This window comes from Schistosoma mansoni, chromosome 4 (genome assembly GCF_000237925.1).
Source record: "Schistosoma mansoni strain Puerto Rico chromosome 4, complete genome".
NCBI lineage: Eukaryota > Metazoa > Platyhelminthes > Trematoda > Strigeidida > Schistosomatidae > Schistosoma > Schistosoma mansoni.
Window position 1 is genome coordinate 6611676 of NC_031498.1, and position 20446 is coordinate 6632121.

General features: G+C 33.1%; 1 protein-coding gene across 1 annotated transcript in view; it reads left to right on the forward strand.

Moving 5' to 3' along the window:
- The window catches only part of Smp_137080 (putative multidrug resistance protein 1, 2, 3 (p glycoprotein 1, 2, 3)), a 70064-nt gene that overhangs the window by 18272 nt on the left and 31346 nt on the right, over positions 1–20446 (forward strand). Inside the window, exons 5-11 of the mRNA XM_018796663.1 lie at positions 328–434; positions 1234–1347; positions 3010–3117; positions 5846–5971; positions 7711–7935; positions 10974–11306; positions 15253–15423. Coding sequence (XP_018651783.1) covers positions 328–434; positions 1234–1347; positions 3010–3117; positions 5846–5971; positions 7711–7935; positions 10974–11306; positions 15253–15423 — 1184 coding nt within the window. The remainder of the gene's footprint in view (positions 1–327; positions 435–1233; positions 1348–3009; positions 3118–5845; positions 5972–7710; positions 7936–10973; positions 11307–15252; positions 15424–20446) is intronic.

The following is a 20446-nucleotide window of genomic DNA, read 5'->3' on the forward strand; positions in this document are numbered from 1 at the left end:
TTAACTGTATCCCAGAAAAAACTCGAACCAGACTCCTGATCGAGATGTTGGGGTCAGTTTCCATCATAATTTCGAGATTATTTACAAATATAATTTCTTGTTTAATATCTTCTTCATACTCGGCCCTCAACTATTATGAAAGTATTTGTTCAAAGTGGAATAATTTTTTTTATCAAATAGAATGTCCTTATGTCCCTATCCTATTAGTTATACACTATGTGTTGACATTTTTTCTAAAAAAACCAAGCTATAACATTCACTCTGTAACTGGTTATTACATATTTTATTATCCTACTGTATTTTAGAATTTGGATAACTTTTTTTCAGCTGGCGGCTTTGTTGGAATGTCAATATACACTTCTTCAGCATTAGTATTTTGGTATGGAGTGACATTAATTCGACAAAGTGAATATGATCCAGGATCTGTGATACTAGTAAGTTGAAGTCACTTTAGTTCGGGAATTATTTAGTGTCTTACAATTTTACAGTATCCTTTACGCTCCTACTGATTACTAATTGATTTCGTGATTTACTTAAATATGCAATATTCAAAAATTATGTTCTCGATTTAACTCATATTTCTTTATATTAACCACCACACATTATTTATTTGCTGTACTATAGTTTTAAAAATCCATGAAACATTACTGTCAGAGATTTAAGTAAATTACTTTCCAATTTATTACGTTTTCCCCTGAATGTATGTTTTGTATTCGTTCCAATCTAACTCTTATTATTTAACTGATGAATTAACAGTTTCTAAACCAACTTAATAAGTAGATCATGAGTTTAAACGTCCAATCACCTCCACCTACACGATTGCGTAGTGATGACGTAGTGACTTAGCTATGCAAATTTAACGGTTCTGATTATCCGATCTACAAATAACGGATCCTCATCAGCCATCTAAACAACTATCCCCTGAGACTAAATTCTTAACCTGATCACTTACTTTATCAACGAGCGTCCCAATAGCTCTCAATCTAACCTTGTTAAGAAAGTTATATCACACGTAGTTTCAGAATATCCGTCTCTGATATTATAATGAGACATTTTTTTATGATGGTTTATTTGTCTTTAGTTTTTATATTTCTAATTTAACATGATCTATTTAAATAATTAGTTAAGGCATTTCAACATTTGTTTTCTCTTATTACATCTATTGTATTCTCCAGAAACGTATATAAACACTTAAAACTTTATCCCTAATATAATCCTAATTTTACATTTTAGGTTTTTCTTAATATCATAATTGGAAGTTTGTTTTTAGGCAGTGCCTTACCAAATTTTCGATACTTTCATGTGGCTAAAGCATCAGCACGAGATATTTTTGATATTATTAAACGTGTAAGTGGAACGTTAATACCATTTGTAATAATAATAATAATAACTATTACCACTATTATCATCTAATGACATAAAAAGCTAAAACAGGATCTTCAAAATCTTAGTTAAACTCATTGTTCAAATCCCTATTATTTCGGATTTTTCTGATCATTTGTCAAGTTGTTTATTCTTATCATTATTACTCTAAAACTGCTTACTCCTAATTACTAAGTTGCTAAAATGTATTGATCTGATGTAAGATAATCCAAAACATTTTCAGGTTTCAGTTAACTATCATTAGATATTTAAGTTGTATAGGCGATTATTTATTGACTAAATTAATTGTTTTGTTAGCCACTGAATCACATAGATTCCATACTTCGTCTCCTTAACTATTTTTAGTTTAAGCAAACAGATAATAACACTCAGCTCTCGCCTAGAAATGTCAATTTTAGACCGTTTAAAGTTCTATTTGAGACTATTCAGTTGACTTTCTATTATCATTAGTAGTTTACAGATAGTGATGTAATCATATATTACTGATTGTTTATTGGGATATTTCCAAATACAGTAAGATATGTACAGTTTTTTAATTTCTGTATTTACTCATTATAAAATCTTGAAAATGATTTTTCTACTTGGGGCCAACCGAATTGTTTACATACTATTCCTCATCTAATCTGTGGTCGAAACTAGACTCGCTGAAAAGAAATTAAACTGAATGTTTATATGATTTGGTAATTGTCTCATTCTAGATTTCTTTTGGCTTTAAGAACCTGAGAAACCAAAGATACCTTCGTTTGGCTTTTATAACATTGTAAAGAATATCCGCATACTTTAAAAAACCATCCAAATAAAATCGGTTATTATTTAGCCTACAATCACTGTGAATAACCAGTAACATTCCTTGTATATTTACTTAGAAGCAATAAAAGCAGTTCAACAAAGAAAATTCTCTTATCAAGGGTATCTACTGAAGCTGTACACTCTTATTTATAGCAACTTAACAGATGTAGTAGTTCGTTACATGATCTATCGAATGATTATCTCATGAAGTATGCGGAATTTTCATTCGTCGCTCTTTATCACGGATTGATTGGGATCAGAAATATACAAAATTATATGCCAACCCAATTGTCTGATGGTTAACCCCCCGCCGTAATACCTAAAGACCATTGACTTCATTCCTGGAGGGGTCGTGGGTACACACTTGTAAGAAACAGTCGTCCAGTAGTCATATTCACTTATTCTGTGGGTGCATTCGTTCACGTTGTCCAGCCCTAACATTTTCGGTTACTACCAATATTGTTCATCACACTCTGAGATTCGTCTTGATAATTTCATCTTGTGATAGTGATGTAGTGGGATGACTGAAACTAATGAACTATTCTATCAGGTTCTATTTTGCTTATAACTGACCGACTGGTCAGTGGTCTCTGGTTTTCAATAATACCACAGCTGAGATTAATGCGCCATGAATATCACATGTATATCCATTAACGTAAACAACTAGGGTTTAGTTTATTTCATCATTTTAAGCTTACTATTAAGAAAGGGAGTTTCATATTTCAAAAAATAATCACTGATGATATCTATTTAATTTACACTTTAAAATAAACCAGTAGTAAATCTTTTCTTCCGATCTATAACTTGGTTTCATCAATATATATTCACTGTTTACAGAAACCGTCAGTGGACAAGACATCTTCGAATAAACGACTTGATGATTTTACTGGTAAAATAACATTTAACAAAGTTTCATTTTCATATCCGTCACGTCACGGAAAAGTGGTGAGTGTTTTTTTCTTCATTGTTTGTATATGAACTGTCCTTTATTTTGCATAGAATAAGTGGAATGTGACCAAGACACGTGTTTTGTTCTACTCGTTACTCATCAGCTGGATGTACGTGCATCATGTAGTGGAAATCAACTCTTAGATATGGATCCATTCAACTGAGGAGTCCCAAAATAAGACGAAACGCGTATCTGGGATTCCACTGCTAGCCACATTCTATCTGTTCTATATAAAGTCGTGTCATAATGGCTATACTGAGACCACCAGCACAGGATGCACATATCCCAACTAAGACTGATCAAATTTCAGTCAAAATATCAACAACGTGATAATACAAACCATTACAAATGAAATTAGTATCTGTTTGGTGTAGACCTACAGTTTAACTGTATAGTTTATCTTGATATGACTTATCTACTCTGTTTACTAGATATTCTTGATATATTTGCTCAAGATTTTTTAAGACAGATTATTTCTTAAGTTAGTTGAATACTTACCGATGATGTCAGTTTATAATCGTCAGTCAGTTAGTTACAACGTAGAACTTCGTACGTACGTACATCAGTTCCAGTTGCCATACCACATTAGCACAGAGATGAAGCTGTCGATTCAAATCCCATAGTGGTAGAAGTAGTAAGAGTATAAACAGTAAATGGAAAGATTAGGGTTTGAAGATGTTATTGAAGGAGTATAATCCAATGAAATAGATTTGAAAGAGAAAGAGGATACGGACATGAGGAATTCAGAAGATTGGAATTTGGCAGAACACAAAGAGTGGATGCACTTTCGCCATTGCAAACGATTTTGAGCCATGTCATTCAAGGTCTCTAACCATCGGTTGCTATCATCTCGCGAATTCCAACCAGGTAGTCTACACCTACCAACACGGCCCAGTCCACTTGTCTGCGACTTCATGGATTTATGCTATGTTTTAGTCTGGTCGCCCCTAGCTTTCTTCCAACCTACTCCTACACCATGAAGCATTGCATGTCGGGGCAGTCGGTGGTTGGGCATACGTAACACATGTCCCAGCCATCTCAACTGATGAAGTTTCACTACTTCATCAGTCGATTTGCCATCCTTAACTAGTACCCGTTTCATAACATCTGCATTACTTACCCGGTGGTCCCAGGATATACGAGCAATGCGTCGAAGACACCTATGATCGAATACTAGTAACCTACGAATATCCTCTACTCTTATCGGCCATGTTTCACTGCCATATAGTAGGACGGAACGGACTGCTGCACAGTAAACCCGTCCTTTTGTTGCTAGACGGATATCTCGCCTACGCCATAAATGACGCAAGTTGGCGAAAGCTAGACAAGCCTTCTGTATCCGTGCTGAGATTTCGTCACACACCAGACCACAAGGACTGATGAGACTCCCAAGATAAGTGAAGCTGTCAACACGCTCAACTACTTCACTCCCTATCATTAGTTCAGGTGTCGATGCAACCCAATCCTGAAGTAACATTTTGCACTTCGAGGGAGAGAATCACATCCCGAACATGCCTGCATTGTTGCTTATGGTGGTCAGAAGACTCTGCATTTTGTCAGCGTCTTCACCGAATAAAACTATGTCGTCGGCGTATTCTAAGTCAACAAGTGAATCTCCCGGTAAAAGTTCAACTCCAGGAAATTGAGATGATGAAAGTGATATCTCTAAAAGCATGTCAACGACAAAGTTAAACAAGAATGGGGAGAGTGGACAGCCCTGACGAACACCACTCGAGGTGTCTATCTACAAACCACTTAAAGTTATAAATGATTATCATTACATTTTGACGCTACTTAGATGATGTTGCTCCAGCTGTAAGTCCTGAAGTTATTGAGTCTGATCGCATGTCGCGACTTAGCAGGACAACATAATTATCTAAGAATTCCTGGTTCTGTAGCTGATAACGATTCAGGATTGACACTATCTTCAATGTGATTCTCATTTGTCTTTTTCTTAAATAGTTGCCCCAGTAAAATACATTTCCCAGCACTGAAACAGAAATCCGCTCCAGTGGCTCTCTAATGTACATGGTATTTATGTACCTAATATGAAGTATAATCTAAGAGTCAATTATATTTGTTTAGGAAGATAGATCAATAGATCAGTAATCTAGTAGTGATTCTAGTGTATTTGATGTGTTTAAAAATCATAAAACAACTAAATAATTAAATAATTCACTAATTTTTACTGCTGATTACTTTTTTCTATTCACTTGTCTCATCTTTGAGTTATGAAGCGAGCAGTTTAGGTTTGTTTCTTTTCGTTGAAGTTTGAGCACATATTATTATTGTTAAATAAACATTTTCATTACCACTACAACTTACTCTTGGTAATTATGGTTATTTATGAGAGTTATGGTTATTAGTTTATCAAAGAACAAAAGCGTTCTGCTTTCGGTTGACCAAAAATCATCATAAATTCCAATTTTGCTCCTTGTGGGCGTAATTCATATACCATTTTCACTTTATTGTTCTCATTTTTGAAGTTACACACTTGGTATTTGGGCTAACGACAGTACACGTTCGCCAAAGTGTGAATAGTTGAAGTAAGATTCGAGCTACGGATTGAATAGGTGGAATTCATCCCCTTCGATCACCAAACTATCGCTAAAATGCACTTTATTTTAACGCTGTTAACTACTGAATTTGTTTTTCAAGCATTCGAAATTTTATCATAGATTTTCTATGTAATGTCTTCTTTTTTCTTAAAAACTATTTTTAAAGATACTCAACAACTTTAGTTTAACTATACAGTCAAATGAAACAACTGCTTTTGTAGGTCCTAGTGGATGTGGAAAGACTACAATTACACAGTTGATCGAACGATTTTATGATCCAGATAATGGCCAGGTATTATATGATAAAGTTTTTTGTACAGCTTCTTTTTTATTTCATTATTTTTATACCATAGTTAATTTTTTTATTTTCTATTTTCCAAGTTGATGTTTACATGAAAATGGGAAACATCTTTATCATTTGAAGTTATTAAACAGAACTTCCACAGGAGCACTCTAAACAAACAGTGTTTTGTTTTATCTCTACCACAGTTGCTTAGTGTTATAACTGTCAGTGACTATAAACTGTCGATAAATTGGTCATAAGAAAATCCAAATACGTTATAATCTTCATTTATTCAAATCCATCTATGTCCTAAAAAAGTTTAGAGATGTTGTATTTCATAAGTTGAAAGATTTAATCCCCCTAAAGAATACACCATCACCATATAGATTCACCTGAATTAATACTTTCTCTTTCATTGTATGATTCAATTTCACTTTCTAATTTCTATCTTTCTCACTTATTAAGTACCAATGGGATTGTTCACCAACTGACACTCAAGTCAGAACATTGCATTGAACTCAAACTGATTTAGAGTTTAACCATTTAGATTGTTCCTGGACTAGTCTTTTCTCTAGTTCTGAGCCTAGCCAACTGTGATGAATAGTCAGTCTCCCACTACTTAATAGTAGTAGTTGCATGAGCTTTCGAGTTTCAGTCGTCAAGTTTCATATACCTAGCTGATTGATTGATGTGTGAACGATATGAAATTGATTTCTTTCAGTCTTTTGCGACATTTCAATCACATAGCGAGAAAGAGTAATCAGATAATTTGGTCAATTCGTTATATGATTTAGTAAATATGTGTTCACATTAGTTGATATTAAATACTATTCAGTTCAAATTAGACAAACCTGACTATAAATAAATCATACAGAAAGTGGTGTGTTCATATGTTATTTCGATTTATTCCCTGTGTCAAATAAATGTATATCACTAATCTTTGTATTCTCATTTCGTATCGTCGTCGGATTCACGGTCCCAGTGCAAAGCATAAGCCAGCTAAACATTTCTGTAGACACAGCACTAGCTTTAAGATAATAAATACATTTTTTACATTAATCTTTTCTTGTCGATGAGTAAATTGGAACATTTGTATTAATTATCAGTAAAGGGTTGTGAAGATTGTTGAGTTTTGATTAATATCATGAATTTGTCGATGTTAAATCACCGTTAATTGGTTGAAGTTAGACAATAACACCATTGGGTGCCGGCTCAGTGGTCTATAGGTCAAGCGTGAGGACGAAGGTCCTGGGTTTGGATCCCACGTACGGGAACGTGGATGCGCACTGCTGAGGAGTTCCTAACGAGGACTAAACGGCCATCCAGTGCTTCCAGGTTTTTCATGGTGCTCTAACATTGATCGATTCATGGTCTCAATCAAAACTGTATTAATCTTTTGACCTAAGAATAACATTGATATAGGTTTTTTTTAGTAAGTAATTTCTGCGAAATCCGTAGGTTAACAACTCAAGTAATTAAATAATTAATAGAGTACTAGCATGTTTATCCAAAAATGTCAATTGATTGTTCTATTGTAACAGTGAATCAGTCCAAAACAAGAGATATAATGTTATGAAAACTTGAGGGCTAATCAATGCGTTCCCCAGTAAAAACTATCTAACAAAACTGTGTTAATATATTTATTTTCAACGGTATAAATATTGTTTTTTTTTTAAAAAAATCTACCAATTTGCTACTTTTTTTAAAATCACTTATTAATAATCAATTTGTTTATTTTAAATTTTAAGATACTTTTTGATGATACAGATTTGCGTGCATTGAATGTGAATTGGATTCGTTCCAATATAGGTATTGTTCAACAAGATCCAGTTCTATTCACAGGAACAATATCGGAAAATATTCGAATGGGGTGTTTAAAAGATACTTTAACTAACGATGATTATAATGAAAACAATATTATAGAAGCAGCAAAATTGGCTCATGCTCATGAATTCATTACAAAATTACCAGAGGTAGAATTATAAAAATTTTATTTTTTAGCCTAACATATTTGTATTACATTGAATTCACGAACCGATCTGAGTTAGACAACCATTGAAGACTTTAAATCACTGAACGGATGTCTCGTCCTGGTATGAGGATTCTCAGCGATCCATACCCACGATTTCGCCACTTACTTAACATTAAAACATAGATGATAATCGCATTAATCAGTTCACAATTCACTTCATTCACCAGATACGAATTAGTGTACCTGGCTTTGAGTTTCACTCTGATGCTTCCGGTTACCCGAATCGGAGTAGGCGGAGAGGGGTTCGAACCCGGATCTTCGAGTGTACAATTCAGCAGTTTCAAATATTAGCTTACTACTCCATACAGTGAATTTACGTGTAGTTGTAGTCATATATCTGTCTTTAAAAATTTAAATTTGTGCGAATAAACATAATCCACTTTCGTGCATCAGTGAAAATAATAACCAATGGCTATTTTAAAATATATTTATTTCAATGCATCTTGTGTAAAATGATGTTAGTGATACACTCTGTAATTTGTGATTACGCAATCACCAAATCCATGACTCCCTGATTTGAAAATCATTTTTCACTCTATTCAAGTAACTTAACGATTAACCGGTTTCAAAATCAAGGGTTATTTACGCGTTTTCTTTTTTATTTGCACTGTAACTTTACCCTGAGTTTAATTATTTGACTTGTTTGCATTAAAACTTCATTATGCCTTGTTTCATTTCATACAAATATTTATTGACATCTATAAATGTAACCAAATTGTTCAAACTATTATTTGCTGATTGATCAATACTAGTTTAAAACAAATTCCATCTTATTTTCCATCCACCTAAACTACCAATTTAAAAATAAGTAGTGAGTCATTGAACAAACAGTTTTTTTCAACAACTCTCCTTTCAAACTCTACCGTCTTATCGATTTACGTAGATTGCTTTTAAAACAACAAAGTTTATGACTAAAAAAGTTAGTATATATAAAAAATAAGATTTTATCAATCACAGTAAAATTAATTTATTCAGTAGTTAATCACAAACCATGTATGTAATGTTAATTACTCAACATTTTCTTGTTGTTGAGATGATAAATGGCTAGATATGATTACTAACCGAGTTACGATCGAATTGCCTATATATGGCTGACTATTTGGTTGTCGTAATTTCGCCAAAATGACTCATACATTCTTTTCAGACAATTCCTCTAAACCATTCTGTTTATTGATAATAAAAATATCGTCTCCATAGCGTAACCAGACCTTTGGTGGACTTACATATCTTGTGATTACACTAGTTTCTAGGAAATGCATGGATAAATTCGCTACAATCAGAGAAACTGGTGAACCCATTGCTACACTTTTTTCTGTCTGTAAAGGTCTCCTCGAAATGTGAATAACGTGGTTTGTTTGAAAATGTAAATAGCATTTCTCAATTGTTTGGTTGAACAAAGACATAATAATAATAAGTTGAAAATAAATGTATTCAAGAAATCAACACATTCTGAGCGATACTTCGACTACGACTCGATTCATCAGTATTGTACGAAAGTCACAGTGGTAAAAAATTTAATTAACAGGAGTATTAATCTTGTTACAGATAAGGAAGACCAGCAGGTTGAATTGAATGGAGTTTTGTGTACGCTTAGGAATAACAATTACACCAAATCGTTTCTAAAGAGGATTATTAGAAATGAGAGAAAAACTAAATCATAGTGTATACCGGAAGATTGGAAGTCCACCCTGGTTATTCCATATCGTAGTGAAACATCGTAAGAAATTAAGAGGTTTCTAAACAAACATGATATGAGAGTTTTTTAGGGCTAACGACACTATAAGATCAGCATTAGTAAATGTTAATGATGGATTTCCAAAGGAAGAACAGAATATTGCCTATGAGATCAACTATCATGATTGTAATGTAGCGTATGTTGGAGAAACTTCAAAACAATTGAATATGAGATTGATGGAACGCAAACAATGTTTAAAAAATATTCCCAAATTCTCGGTTGATCTGAAGGAACTTGAGAAAAGGTAGGTGATAGCGTTACATGCGTTGGAAACAGGATACAAGATCAATTTTGAATGTACCAAAATACTTCAGAAAGGTTTTAGCACACACGAAGACTGACAACAGAAGCGCTGTATATATGGGCTAATAAGAACAGCGTGAACAAAAAGGATGGTACTCAACTAGCAGCTTCTTAGCAAATGTTCGTTGACAAGTGATTGGACCCTTTCTCTATCCAACCTGTTTATTTCCTATGCATCGTTATTCTGACAGCAATTAATCTGGCGTATTTTAGCAATACAATTATGTATTTGATGATTCTCATATTACGTGCATATCGATGGTTCAGAAACAATTTCAACTTTCATTTTTTTGTTTTTCCTTCATAAAACAACATATTGACACCTAATATCAGCCATTTAATAACTCTTCCATCCTATATTTCCATCTATTTATCCCGATTACAGTTATACATTCATATTCTGTAACTAAAACAAGTTTTCTCATTCAAATTACCTATTTCTTTTCTATTCATTTATGTCCTCATCTGTTAAAAAGCACTAATGATTTCTAATATTCCGTGACAATACGATTTGCAGTAAGGAATTCTTATCATCCGTGTATTCATTCATTTGCTTGAGTTTCGTCATTATTTTATCACAGATGATGAATTCCCAAGCGTTCGTTTCTTATTCATATTCATATTGTATTCAACATTGTTCAGCGATGATGGCATTCAATTTACAATTACAGATTTATGTATTCGGCCTTATGTCTGACGGTCGGCAATACTACCTGTCTGCCTAAAACAAAATAGGTGGACCGGCTTTTCAGCTTGAGACCTTGTAGTTGACATTCGAACACTTAAACCACTAAGCTATTTTTCTATAATAATATTCAGTATAATATTACGATTAGCTTTAATAATATTACAAATGAATATGTATAATAGGTGACAATATGTTAGTCTTCTAAAAAAAATACTCTTATTTTAATACTGTTCAATTTTCTTTTTTTTTTAAGGGCTATAATACAATGATATCTCGTACGAACTCTGAATTGTCGGTCGGTCAAAAACAGCGTATATCGATTGCTCGTGCTCTCATTCGTAAACCGAAAATCCTGATTTTCGATGAAGCTACATCAGCTTTAGATAATCATTCAGAAAGAATGATTCAATGTGCCTTAGAAAATATAAAAATTAATCGGACTGTTATTATAATTGCTCATCGATTGTCGACTATTCGAAATGCAAATAAGATTGTAGTTTTAGATAATGGTCGTATTAGGGAGATAGGTACGCACGCACAATTATCCTCTACCTCAGGATTTTATTCAGCAATGTTAAAACTTGAGGTATGCTAAATTATATTTAGTTTGGTTTATTTTAAAATGTATAATGTGTTTCCTGTTCTACTGGTGTATTGCGCTTTTGGAAATTACTTTTTCCTCTTTCTGTCAACATAATGTGTTCCGCTTTATATAATAATAATTATTAGCTTTATTCAATATTATATTTGAAGGGTTTGTCACGAACCGGCCTTCATTAGTGTTATATTTGTAGCTTAGATTCTTGATATACTGCGTACTACTTGAGGACTCGAACGCCAGAACCCTCCAAGTCACAAATGAGAAGATGAAAGACGTGTGAGAGGGAATTTTATTCCAAACAGTGTCAAATATGGTACAAAACTCTAAGGTATTTGTAGCTTTTTAGTAAAGAAGAAGTCATCATTACAGTCATCCAATCTGCATACAGTGGTTTTTAGCATTTGTCCAATAGGGGAGCTACACGTCGAGATTTTGGAATGTTCTTCCAAAATTTGATTGGATAGAATGTCTTCGGCTTCTTCTGAGCCTCCTTGAGTTCACCCGCTCACTGTTCTCACAATTAGACAACCAACGAAAATCAGGAAGTACTGAGAAGCTATATGATTCTAGCACTTGCCTCTTCACTAATGACCATCCAAGACTTTACCGGTGCTCGTACGCCGGATCTTCATTTCTCTCAGAGAGCGCTTACGCTTTGTAGGACTGCGCTGGTATCTGGTGGTTAATATTTTACATTGGAATCAATTCGTGACATTGTGTAACTATTTTCCAAAGTCATTAGTGAGTAAATGACTCACGCCCGACGAGCTTGAACTCAAGGATCTCAGCAAACCCTTAGTGCTAAAAAATGCATGTGCTTACTAGCGATTAGTTTCAAGAGGTGAACAGTAGAGTTCAACTTTGTCTGGTTCGATTCATCAACGCACCTATAGGATCAAAAGATGGTTGCAAAATATCACATGATTTGTTTTCATTATCATGCCCCTACATCAAAATATTTACTTACAACACTTCCCTTATGGTTCCGTGGCGTATATTAGTTTGATATCAAGTTGAATAGGGTATTTTTGAAAAATAATGAACTAGTCTTATACGTTTTCAAACTTCTCTAACAGCACTTATATCTTGCTTAGTTAAAGAAATTGATTTTCCCTTTGTTATTTTTAGTGATCCCAGCTGTTCATGAATGTTGGTGGATTAGTTAATGTAGATTAAATCAACTTACGATACCAGATTTAAATGCCAAAGTTTTACAATCTTCACATTATCATAATTTTACTTGCATCAATCATTTTAGACTAGGTATTATATACAGTATAGTTCAATGAGTAGTTTGTTTTCACTTCGTAGGTTGTATAGAATATAGTTTGCCTACAAGTATCCATTTCAAACACATTTCGTAATATTATCGAACTACAGAGTCTTGACACAGGAAACTTTATAGTCTAAAGAAATAAAACTTGATCTTGAAAACTTCGTTTGTTCCTGAAATATAAATCAACCTACTCACGAGGTCCTTGAGTATAAGCCATAGTATAACTTTGAGGGCTTACGGTACTACCCGGTTTCTGAGACAGGAGTGGGGTTTGAACCTGTGGCTTAAGGACTTGGAACTCGAACGCCTTAACCACTTAGCCGCCTCTATTAGTACGAATCTATGGTGTTGATATGCTTGATGCTATTACGAGTTCACCTTACTCGGTAAACAGGACAAAGGTCGAAGACAGTGAAACGATAGGCTATTCTAATCCCTTGTCCCCGCCCCTGCTAACTAGATCAAGAAGTCTTGATGAGGCTCAGAGAATGTATTCTACAAGCATCGAGAAAATACGAAGTTACTAAGCACACTAATCAAGCTTATTTATACAATGATAGAGATGCCTTTGGAAGAGCCACAGAATAACGTACTAAAAAAATCCGTCAACCGATGACAGTCAAGGATTTCCGAGTGGGAAATGTAAGCTGTAGGTCAACTAAGCGTCTCTTGGCGCGAAAACATAAAATTCAAATTTTCAGAATAAAATTACAAAATTATGACCTTTTCCAAGTGAGTTTTGGGTATCTAACGTCCTCAGCAGGTGTACATATATTTTGTCAGAAAAGAGAGTAAAACACGCATCAAACAATAATTGGTTGTGCGAACAAATGGATAACTACCAGAAGCAGTCATACTTATGAAAACGATAGCAAATTTTATTGGTGGCTAGTTGAATGAAGAATAGCCACAACATTATGGTCAAAGTGATTCTGAATGGTTGATATTTAAGCAAATCTTACTAGTCAGTTTTATTATAAACCATAGCTAACAGTTGAATTTAATCTGCCGTTTCCATTATATTTTTATAATTAACTCCGGAAATCATGAAGTATGTTTGAGAAATATAAATATTAATTTACATCATTTTCTTATTATTTATATTTTGTATTCATACAAATAGAAGTCTAATATGAGTATATTACAAGTAGGAATCTTGAACATTGTTTATTTTTAAAAGCTTACAACTTATATAAACTAAGAACATTGATTTCGCCAAGGTCTTCGTTCAGTAAAAACAGTAGTAAATTGTGTACTATTTTCACAAGATTGCTAGTCATCTTATCGACATTGTTTTCAGCGTGGTTTGAGTCATAAAATGCAAACAGCATCACAGGTTTGGTGATAATAACATGTTATTAAGTATTAATAGCTAAGCTCCGCTTCTTGTACTCGGCTTGGGCTACATGTTTTGTGTGGGGTTTGCATTCGTTATCCGGCTGCTCAAACTATAATAGATGGAGCAAACTCTGGATCTAAAATTCAATAGGTGAGAATTGGGCATTTAAATCTTAAGCTTTAGCTACATAGTAGTTATACAATGTCTTTTTTTAGCAGTTATCCGAATGCTGGTAAAACATACTAATCCAAGATATCCACTATTTAATAGTTGAATTCATGAGTCGATGTAAACTAGGCCACCACGGAAAACCTAGAAACACTGGACGGCCACTTCGTCCTAGTACGAGACTCCTCAGCAGTGCGCATCCACGATCACACATGCGCGACCGGAATCCTAGACCCTCAGTTTCACGCGTGAACGCCTAACCTCCACACGACTGAGTTGGCATTCAAAGGTGTTAATGTCTAACTTCAATCGATCCATGATCTTGCATAACCATTCCTTCGTTGTCTGAGGTATATACCTTTCTCTACCTGACACGAATTCGACTCCTCTGGTCACAGCTTCTCATTAGAACTTCAGGAAATCCATCTTGAAGCCAGTCACTAGTGAGCACATGATTATTACTATTAGAATTCAACTATTATCATCACTACAATCTTTACAAACCCCTGTTCTAATAATAATTTAATATTTGGTCGCGTGTGTACTAGTTTAAACATATCTCTCACTAAATTAGTTATGATCATTTACAAACCTCTCACTGTATTTATTTAAAATGTGGTGACTTTGACCGATTTACATTTGTACTAAGTTGTTTTTAAAATCTAGTAAAAATCATTTTCTTTTCAAATGACCATACTTGATATCAGTACAATTAAAAAAGGAAACTAATAGGTTGAGTAGTAAAGGCGTCTAAATAATTTAAAAAATCGTTGAAATTAAACACAATAAATGTAATTCAAAAGTGACGAGCAACATCAAAGAATAAAGAGTATGGAAGAATACAAAACTCAAGGTCTTGAAGAAGATAAGAACAACTGCATTTGTCTCACTATGACAAACTTTAAACCATGTTAACTGAAGATTTTGTGTCTAAAAACTATCTTGTTTAGATTATTCTTATTCAGTTGATAAAACTTAGTGTTATGACTGAGATCCAGTTTCTCAAATGAAGTTCAGTAAATTATGAGACTGTAAGGACTGTATTTTCTTGACTGTATTTATATATACTGAAAAAAGTAAAATATTGTTTTAACCTAAGAATAAAAATTAGATCATTTGATTATTCTCTCATTTTGATCGAATTATAGATACCTGATAAAGTATCTCCTTCAATCAATGACAATATGACAAATTTACAAGCTGATGATATTAAATTCTCAAACGATAATCAATTGCTTCTTGACGACCACACAAACAATAATCTAAAAAGTACCAACAGTTGCGTTAACAAAAATATCAATGAATATCAGGTTAACAAAGTAAATCATGACAGTTTTTTTCAAAAATATTTTGTTTTATTGTAAACTGACTACTTTATTTCAAATTATATTTCTTGTTCAATTTTTTCTTTGTCAACTTGTTTAACCAGGTATACACCAAATAAATTAGTCGAATAAAAAAAATGTATATAATCGTATTACCATTATCCCCCCCCATATTTGTTGTACACTATGCCCCTTGTTCACTGATACATCTTCTGAATACTAGTTAAAATTATGTAAAGAAATTCTTATGACAATTAGGGGTTTCATATAATTAATTGTAAAAAATTTGAAATAGTACCGAATTTTATCCATAAATAATAAAAAAATATATTTACTTAGTAGCTTTTCAGAAATACTACAGGTTGTAATCTGTAAGCAAAATCATTCAGTTTTCAAGGTTCATTATCAGGTTATGTAAAGTATACATTAACTATCATGTGTCCCCTCAGATAAGCATAGTTTAAGCATAATTTATTTAGATGTTATTTGCATACTTGATTTTATTTTTTTATAAGCATATAAAATAAATTACTAAAGGTTAAACAGCACTTCTCAATCTCTTTACAATGAGTTAGTGATGAATGTAGTGGTGAGTTTATCGGAATATATGTTACCCTCGCCTAACCCCTACTTAATACACAATACTGACCAGTATAAGGGTAGATTAAAGGTGACTAGATCAATACATGAAATCACTCCATGGAGTTATATATTGTCCAATTGATCAATAATAAAGACAGACTTTCTATTTGTCACCTGAGTAATAAGCTTTATCTATGATTGGCTCAAAATCGGTCACATTAGTGCAAATGTATTCATTCTTTATCTTTCTATAAATCGTATTTTGGAATATTTTTTTGTATTTTTTCTCATCATCCAATTTTATTCATTCTTTTTTGAAGTATATTTCATTTGGTTAGTTTTTATTACCATTGACATTACTTCGATTCATTTGCTTCTCATTTTGTTAGTTTTCTCTCGTTGGGATGATATAATGTATAGCAATTTGACGTTATATATATATATCATTCCTACTCTTTCCGCTGCTTCTAATTTGTTAACCAATGCTCAGTAGAAACTTAAAAAGAGTGGCCAGCTTGAAATGTTCAGCTTTTCTAATTATTTGAATTAATCTTATAAACTTATCTATTCGAGTCAAAATAACTGCGCTTTCGGGTTGATACATTACACTAACTTTTATAAAGCTGTTTTAAGTAAACTACAAGTATATTTATGTGTATCGAGGGCATCTACGCAGAATCATCGTATATCAATAACATTGATCAGAATTTTGTCAAAAATATCAACTGCATAACAATTCGAACCCTTTCTAATAGCGATATAAACTTCATATCAGTTGAACAAATTAGTGGCTATCAGGGTTTATTAATTCAAAAAATAAGACCCAGGGCTTTTGGAGCTTAATGTACTAAGTCTAGTCGCAATGCGAACATACATACTGAGACCATGATAAACCCAGCTGCAGAATCCCAAATAGGACGAAACGCGCGTTATGGGTTCGACTGTTACCCACTTATCCATCTGTTCGACTCTCAGCTACTAAGTCCCATATCCAAGTACTTAATGAATTAATTAATTTAATAATTTTTTTATAATTGAGTAATTACATTTCTTCCAGACAAGCAAAGTGATTAGATTACTGTTTTTTATATCTTCGACAGCTATATTTGAAAGTTGCAGGAATTTCATCATAGTGAGATATTTTAAAGCTGATTTTCTTGTCTTTGATTATATATTATAGGGTTTAGAATGCTTATAACATCAGCTAGCATAGTATCACAATTCATTGTCAATTTTTCGTTAAACTCTTGACTATAATTAGGATGTCTGTTTGTTCCTATTTTTCTGGTCGCTTAGATTTTAATGTTGGTATTCTCTGTTCCTTCTTCCTTTTATAGTTGTAGTCACTTTATACTGTTGTAAAACTACCGCTTACAATCATAATTACATGTTAGTAATGCTCAAATATTACTGTTATTTTTCGTTTTACATTCCAAGTTCTCATGATTTCCGTAACCAACCAAACTGTATGATCCGTAAGCTTCTTTTTTCGTCTCGTACCATTCACTATTTACTTGTACGTAGTTTATAATTGTTTTGGGTCTTAAGATTGGCTTTTCTTACAGCTTTAGAAGGTTCCGTTACTAGAAGAACCAGTTTTTTAATTCTTATTTTATCACATCTAATGTTAGGTTAGTTTTGTTCCCTTACATCTCTTCAGATCCTAAATGATTACGTTCGTCTCATACTTATCTTGATGTGTAAGTGATCAGTCTCTGCTCTATTAAACACTAACTGTCCAATTATTGTGTTATTTATAATCTTGTTATCACGCTAAACTTACCCAACATCAACATTTCTTCTTGCATATATCTTGTATTGTATATTTTTCTATTTCAACTTATCCATGCAGGATGAAGTTACGCTGAATCTATCTAGTTCAAATGTGGTTAAAAAACAACTCACTGTGGTAAGTTTAAATTTGTATCATACAAAACTTTATTTGAAATTGTTTTTTATACAACTTAATATATGTGCATAAATTTAAAAAAATTTTATACCTGACTTACTGATCAAGATTGTTGTATTTTCAAGTCAACTTTTGCGACCTAATCAATTTTTACGTTTAAAAATTCGTCTATCAACTAAAACCTGATTGGGTGTAGTTTTGTAAACTGATACCTGTATTTTATTTTCATTTATGCAGTTTGTTAATACTTTATTAAAATTTAGATACCTTGCTATGATCTATAGTTTTAATGTATATTAGCTGATCCCGTCATTTAGTTGTTTAGATTGTACTATATAGGGCAATTGTTCTATTATTAACATACTAGTTATATGAACGTTATAAAAAGCACTATCGGTATCATGAAAAAAGAAAGAATTTCCTTCTTGCTCTCAAATGACAGTTGATATTTCATAGTCCAAAATATGTCTTATCTAATATTGTAATGCTACTTCATTAAAATCTCGACAAACACTTTATTCAAGATTTTACGATCTCATTAACAAGCATTAATGGATCTAAAGTTTGGGGGTGTAGAGATTGTTGAGTTTCATGAACTAATGAATGTTAGACCACTGTGGATTCATAGATTTAGTTAGAAGTGTTAATATGGTGTATTTTGAAAAGAATTGTATTCGTTCCAAATAATCAACCCTTGTTATTACAAAATATTTGTTATCATACTGATAGTAGTATGCGATATAAATTAAATTTAATTGAAGAAACTACCATGAAATCCAATCACCAGCTAAGTCGTTAATAGTATCCACCCTATCTTACAATGTTCTGTTTCGGTCATTGGAGTATAGGTTAGAACCTCGCTTTAATTACTACTGTTTACACTCCACAGTCTTATCAGCAGTATCATGCATTAAAAGTATGGCTCAGAGCTAATCACCTGTTACAATATATAAATTAAATGTTTACCGGATTAATTTGTACTTCATCAAGCATAAATTTCGGAAATATTTTATATAATTCGCAGTATCAATATAGTTTAAATTTAAAGAACGTCGAGTGATTTCCACCAGGTATGTTTACTTTTCTCACTGCATCTAAACCTTGTCTTTGACATACATTAAAAAATAATGATTATTTAGTCTCGTTTTTCAACAGGTAAACTCTTCACTAAAGCACTCATTGACATGAAGTATACTTGTTACATACTTTGTGTATATCAATGTCTAGTTTGATTATAAAAGAGTGCGTTATGGACCAAACAAGAATAGCGTTCAACAAAACAATAATTGATCTATATGTCATTGTTAATATTGACGAAAACGTTTGCACTCAGTATATGGATTCTGAATCGATGTATGTTTCCATCACGTTAATCATTGTAAAACTGCCAACAGGTTTAGTTTTGTATCGTCTGGATATTAACGGAGCTAATAGGAACATTGAATGGGTTTAGAAGCACTAATAGATACGTGAATGAATCGATTATCTGATAGCTAGACTATTTACTATGAATTTCTCTATCAGGCTCTTTTCCATAAGTAAATAATGATTGGAGTTAAAATGTATTCTCAATGTAGGAATCAGCAAGCAACCGGACCCTGTAGTTTAGCCATTAAAATGCTGAGCTTATAGCCCAAAAACACTAATTGTGTGGGTTAGATCAAAATCTTTCTGACTTCGTTATTATTGTTGATGAATCTCTAAATAAGTCTACTTACCAAGGTTACCTCAATAAGTTTTATTCGACTTATGAAACTCCACTTTCCCTCACTTATTTCAATTAGATTACTAGCAGGCATTTAAGTAGCACCCACATTATTCTCTAATATAAATTACGGTAGTCGAGATTATTGACAAGCAAAACTGATTCCTTTTAATTTTGCATTATGTCCCTCTATATTTATTATTTACAGACGAGTTTTATGTGGTTTTATATTATTGGACAAATTTTTATGATTTGCATGCCTCATACATTTCAGTGAAGTATTAGAAAATCTTCTGTTTGTCTTTTTTTATTTTCGAGAGATCACAATGTTATTCAGTTAGGCAGTCAGTCAGTCACAACGTAGAACTTCGTACGTACGTACATCAGTTCGAGTTGCCATACCACATTAGCACAAAGATTCAGTTGTCGATTCAAATCCCATAGTGGTAGAAGTCAGTCAGTCAGTCAGCGACAACGTAGGACCAGGCACATATATGCATCGGTCCAAGTTGCCATACCTCGTTAGCACAACAAGATGAACACCGGATTCATAGAAGTAATTAAGTGGTGGTAGTATATAAAGAAAGGTTGTATATAAGAATATAGTATAGGAAGGAAGAACGTTATGAAGCAATTTTAATCTCAAGGTTTAAGGGAAGATAAAGAGTGTATACACCTACGCTATTGTGATCGGTTCTGAGCCATGTCACCTAGAGATTCCAACCATTGGTTACGATAGTCACGCGGACCCCAACCAGGTAGTCTGCATCTACCAACATGGCTCAGACTAGAAGTTAGTGACTTCAAACACTGATGCCATG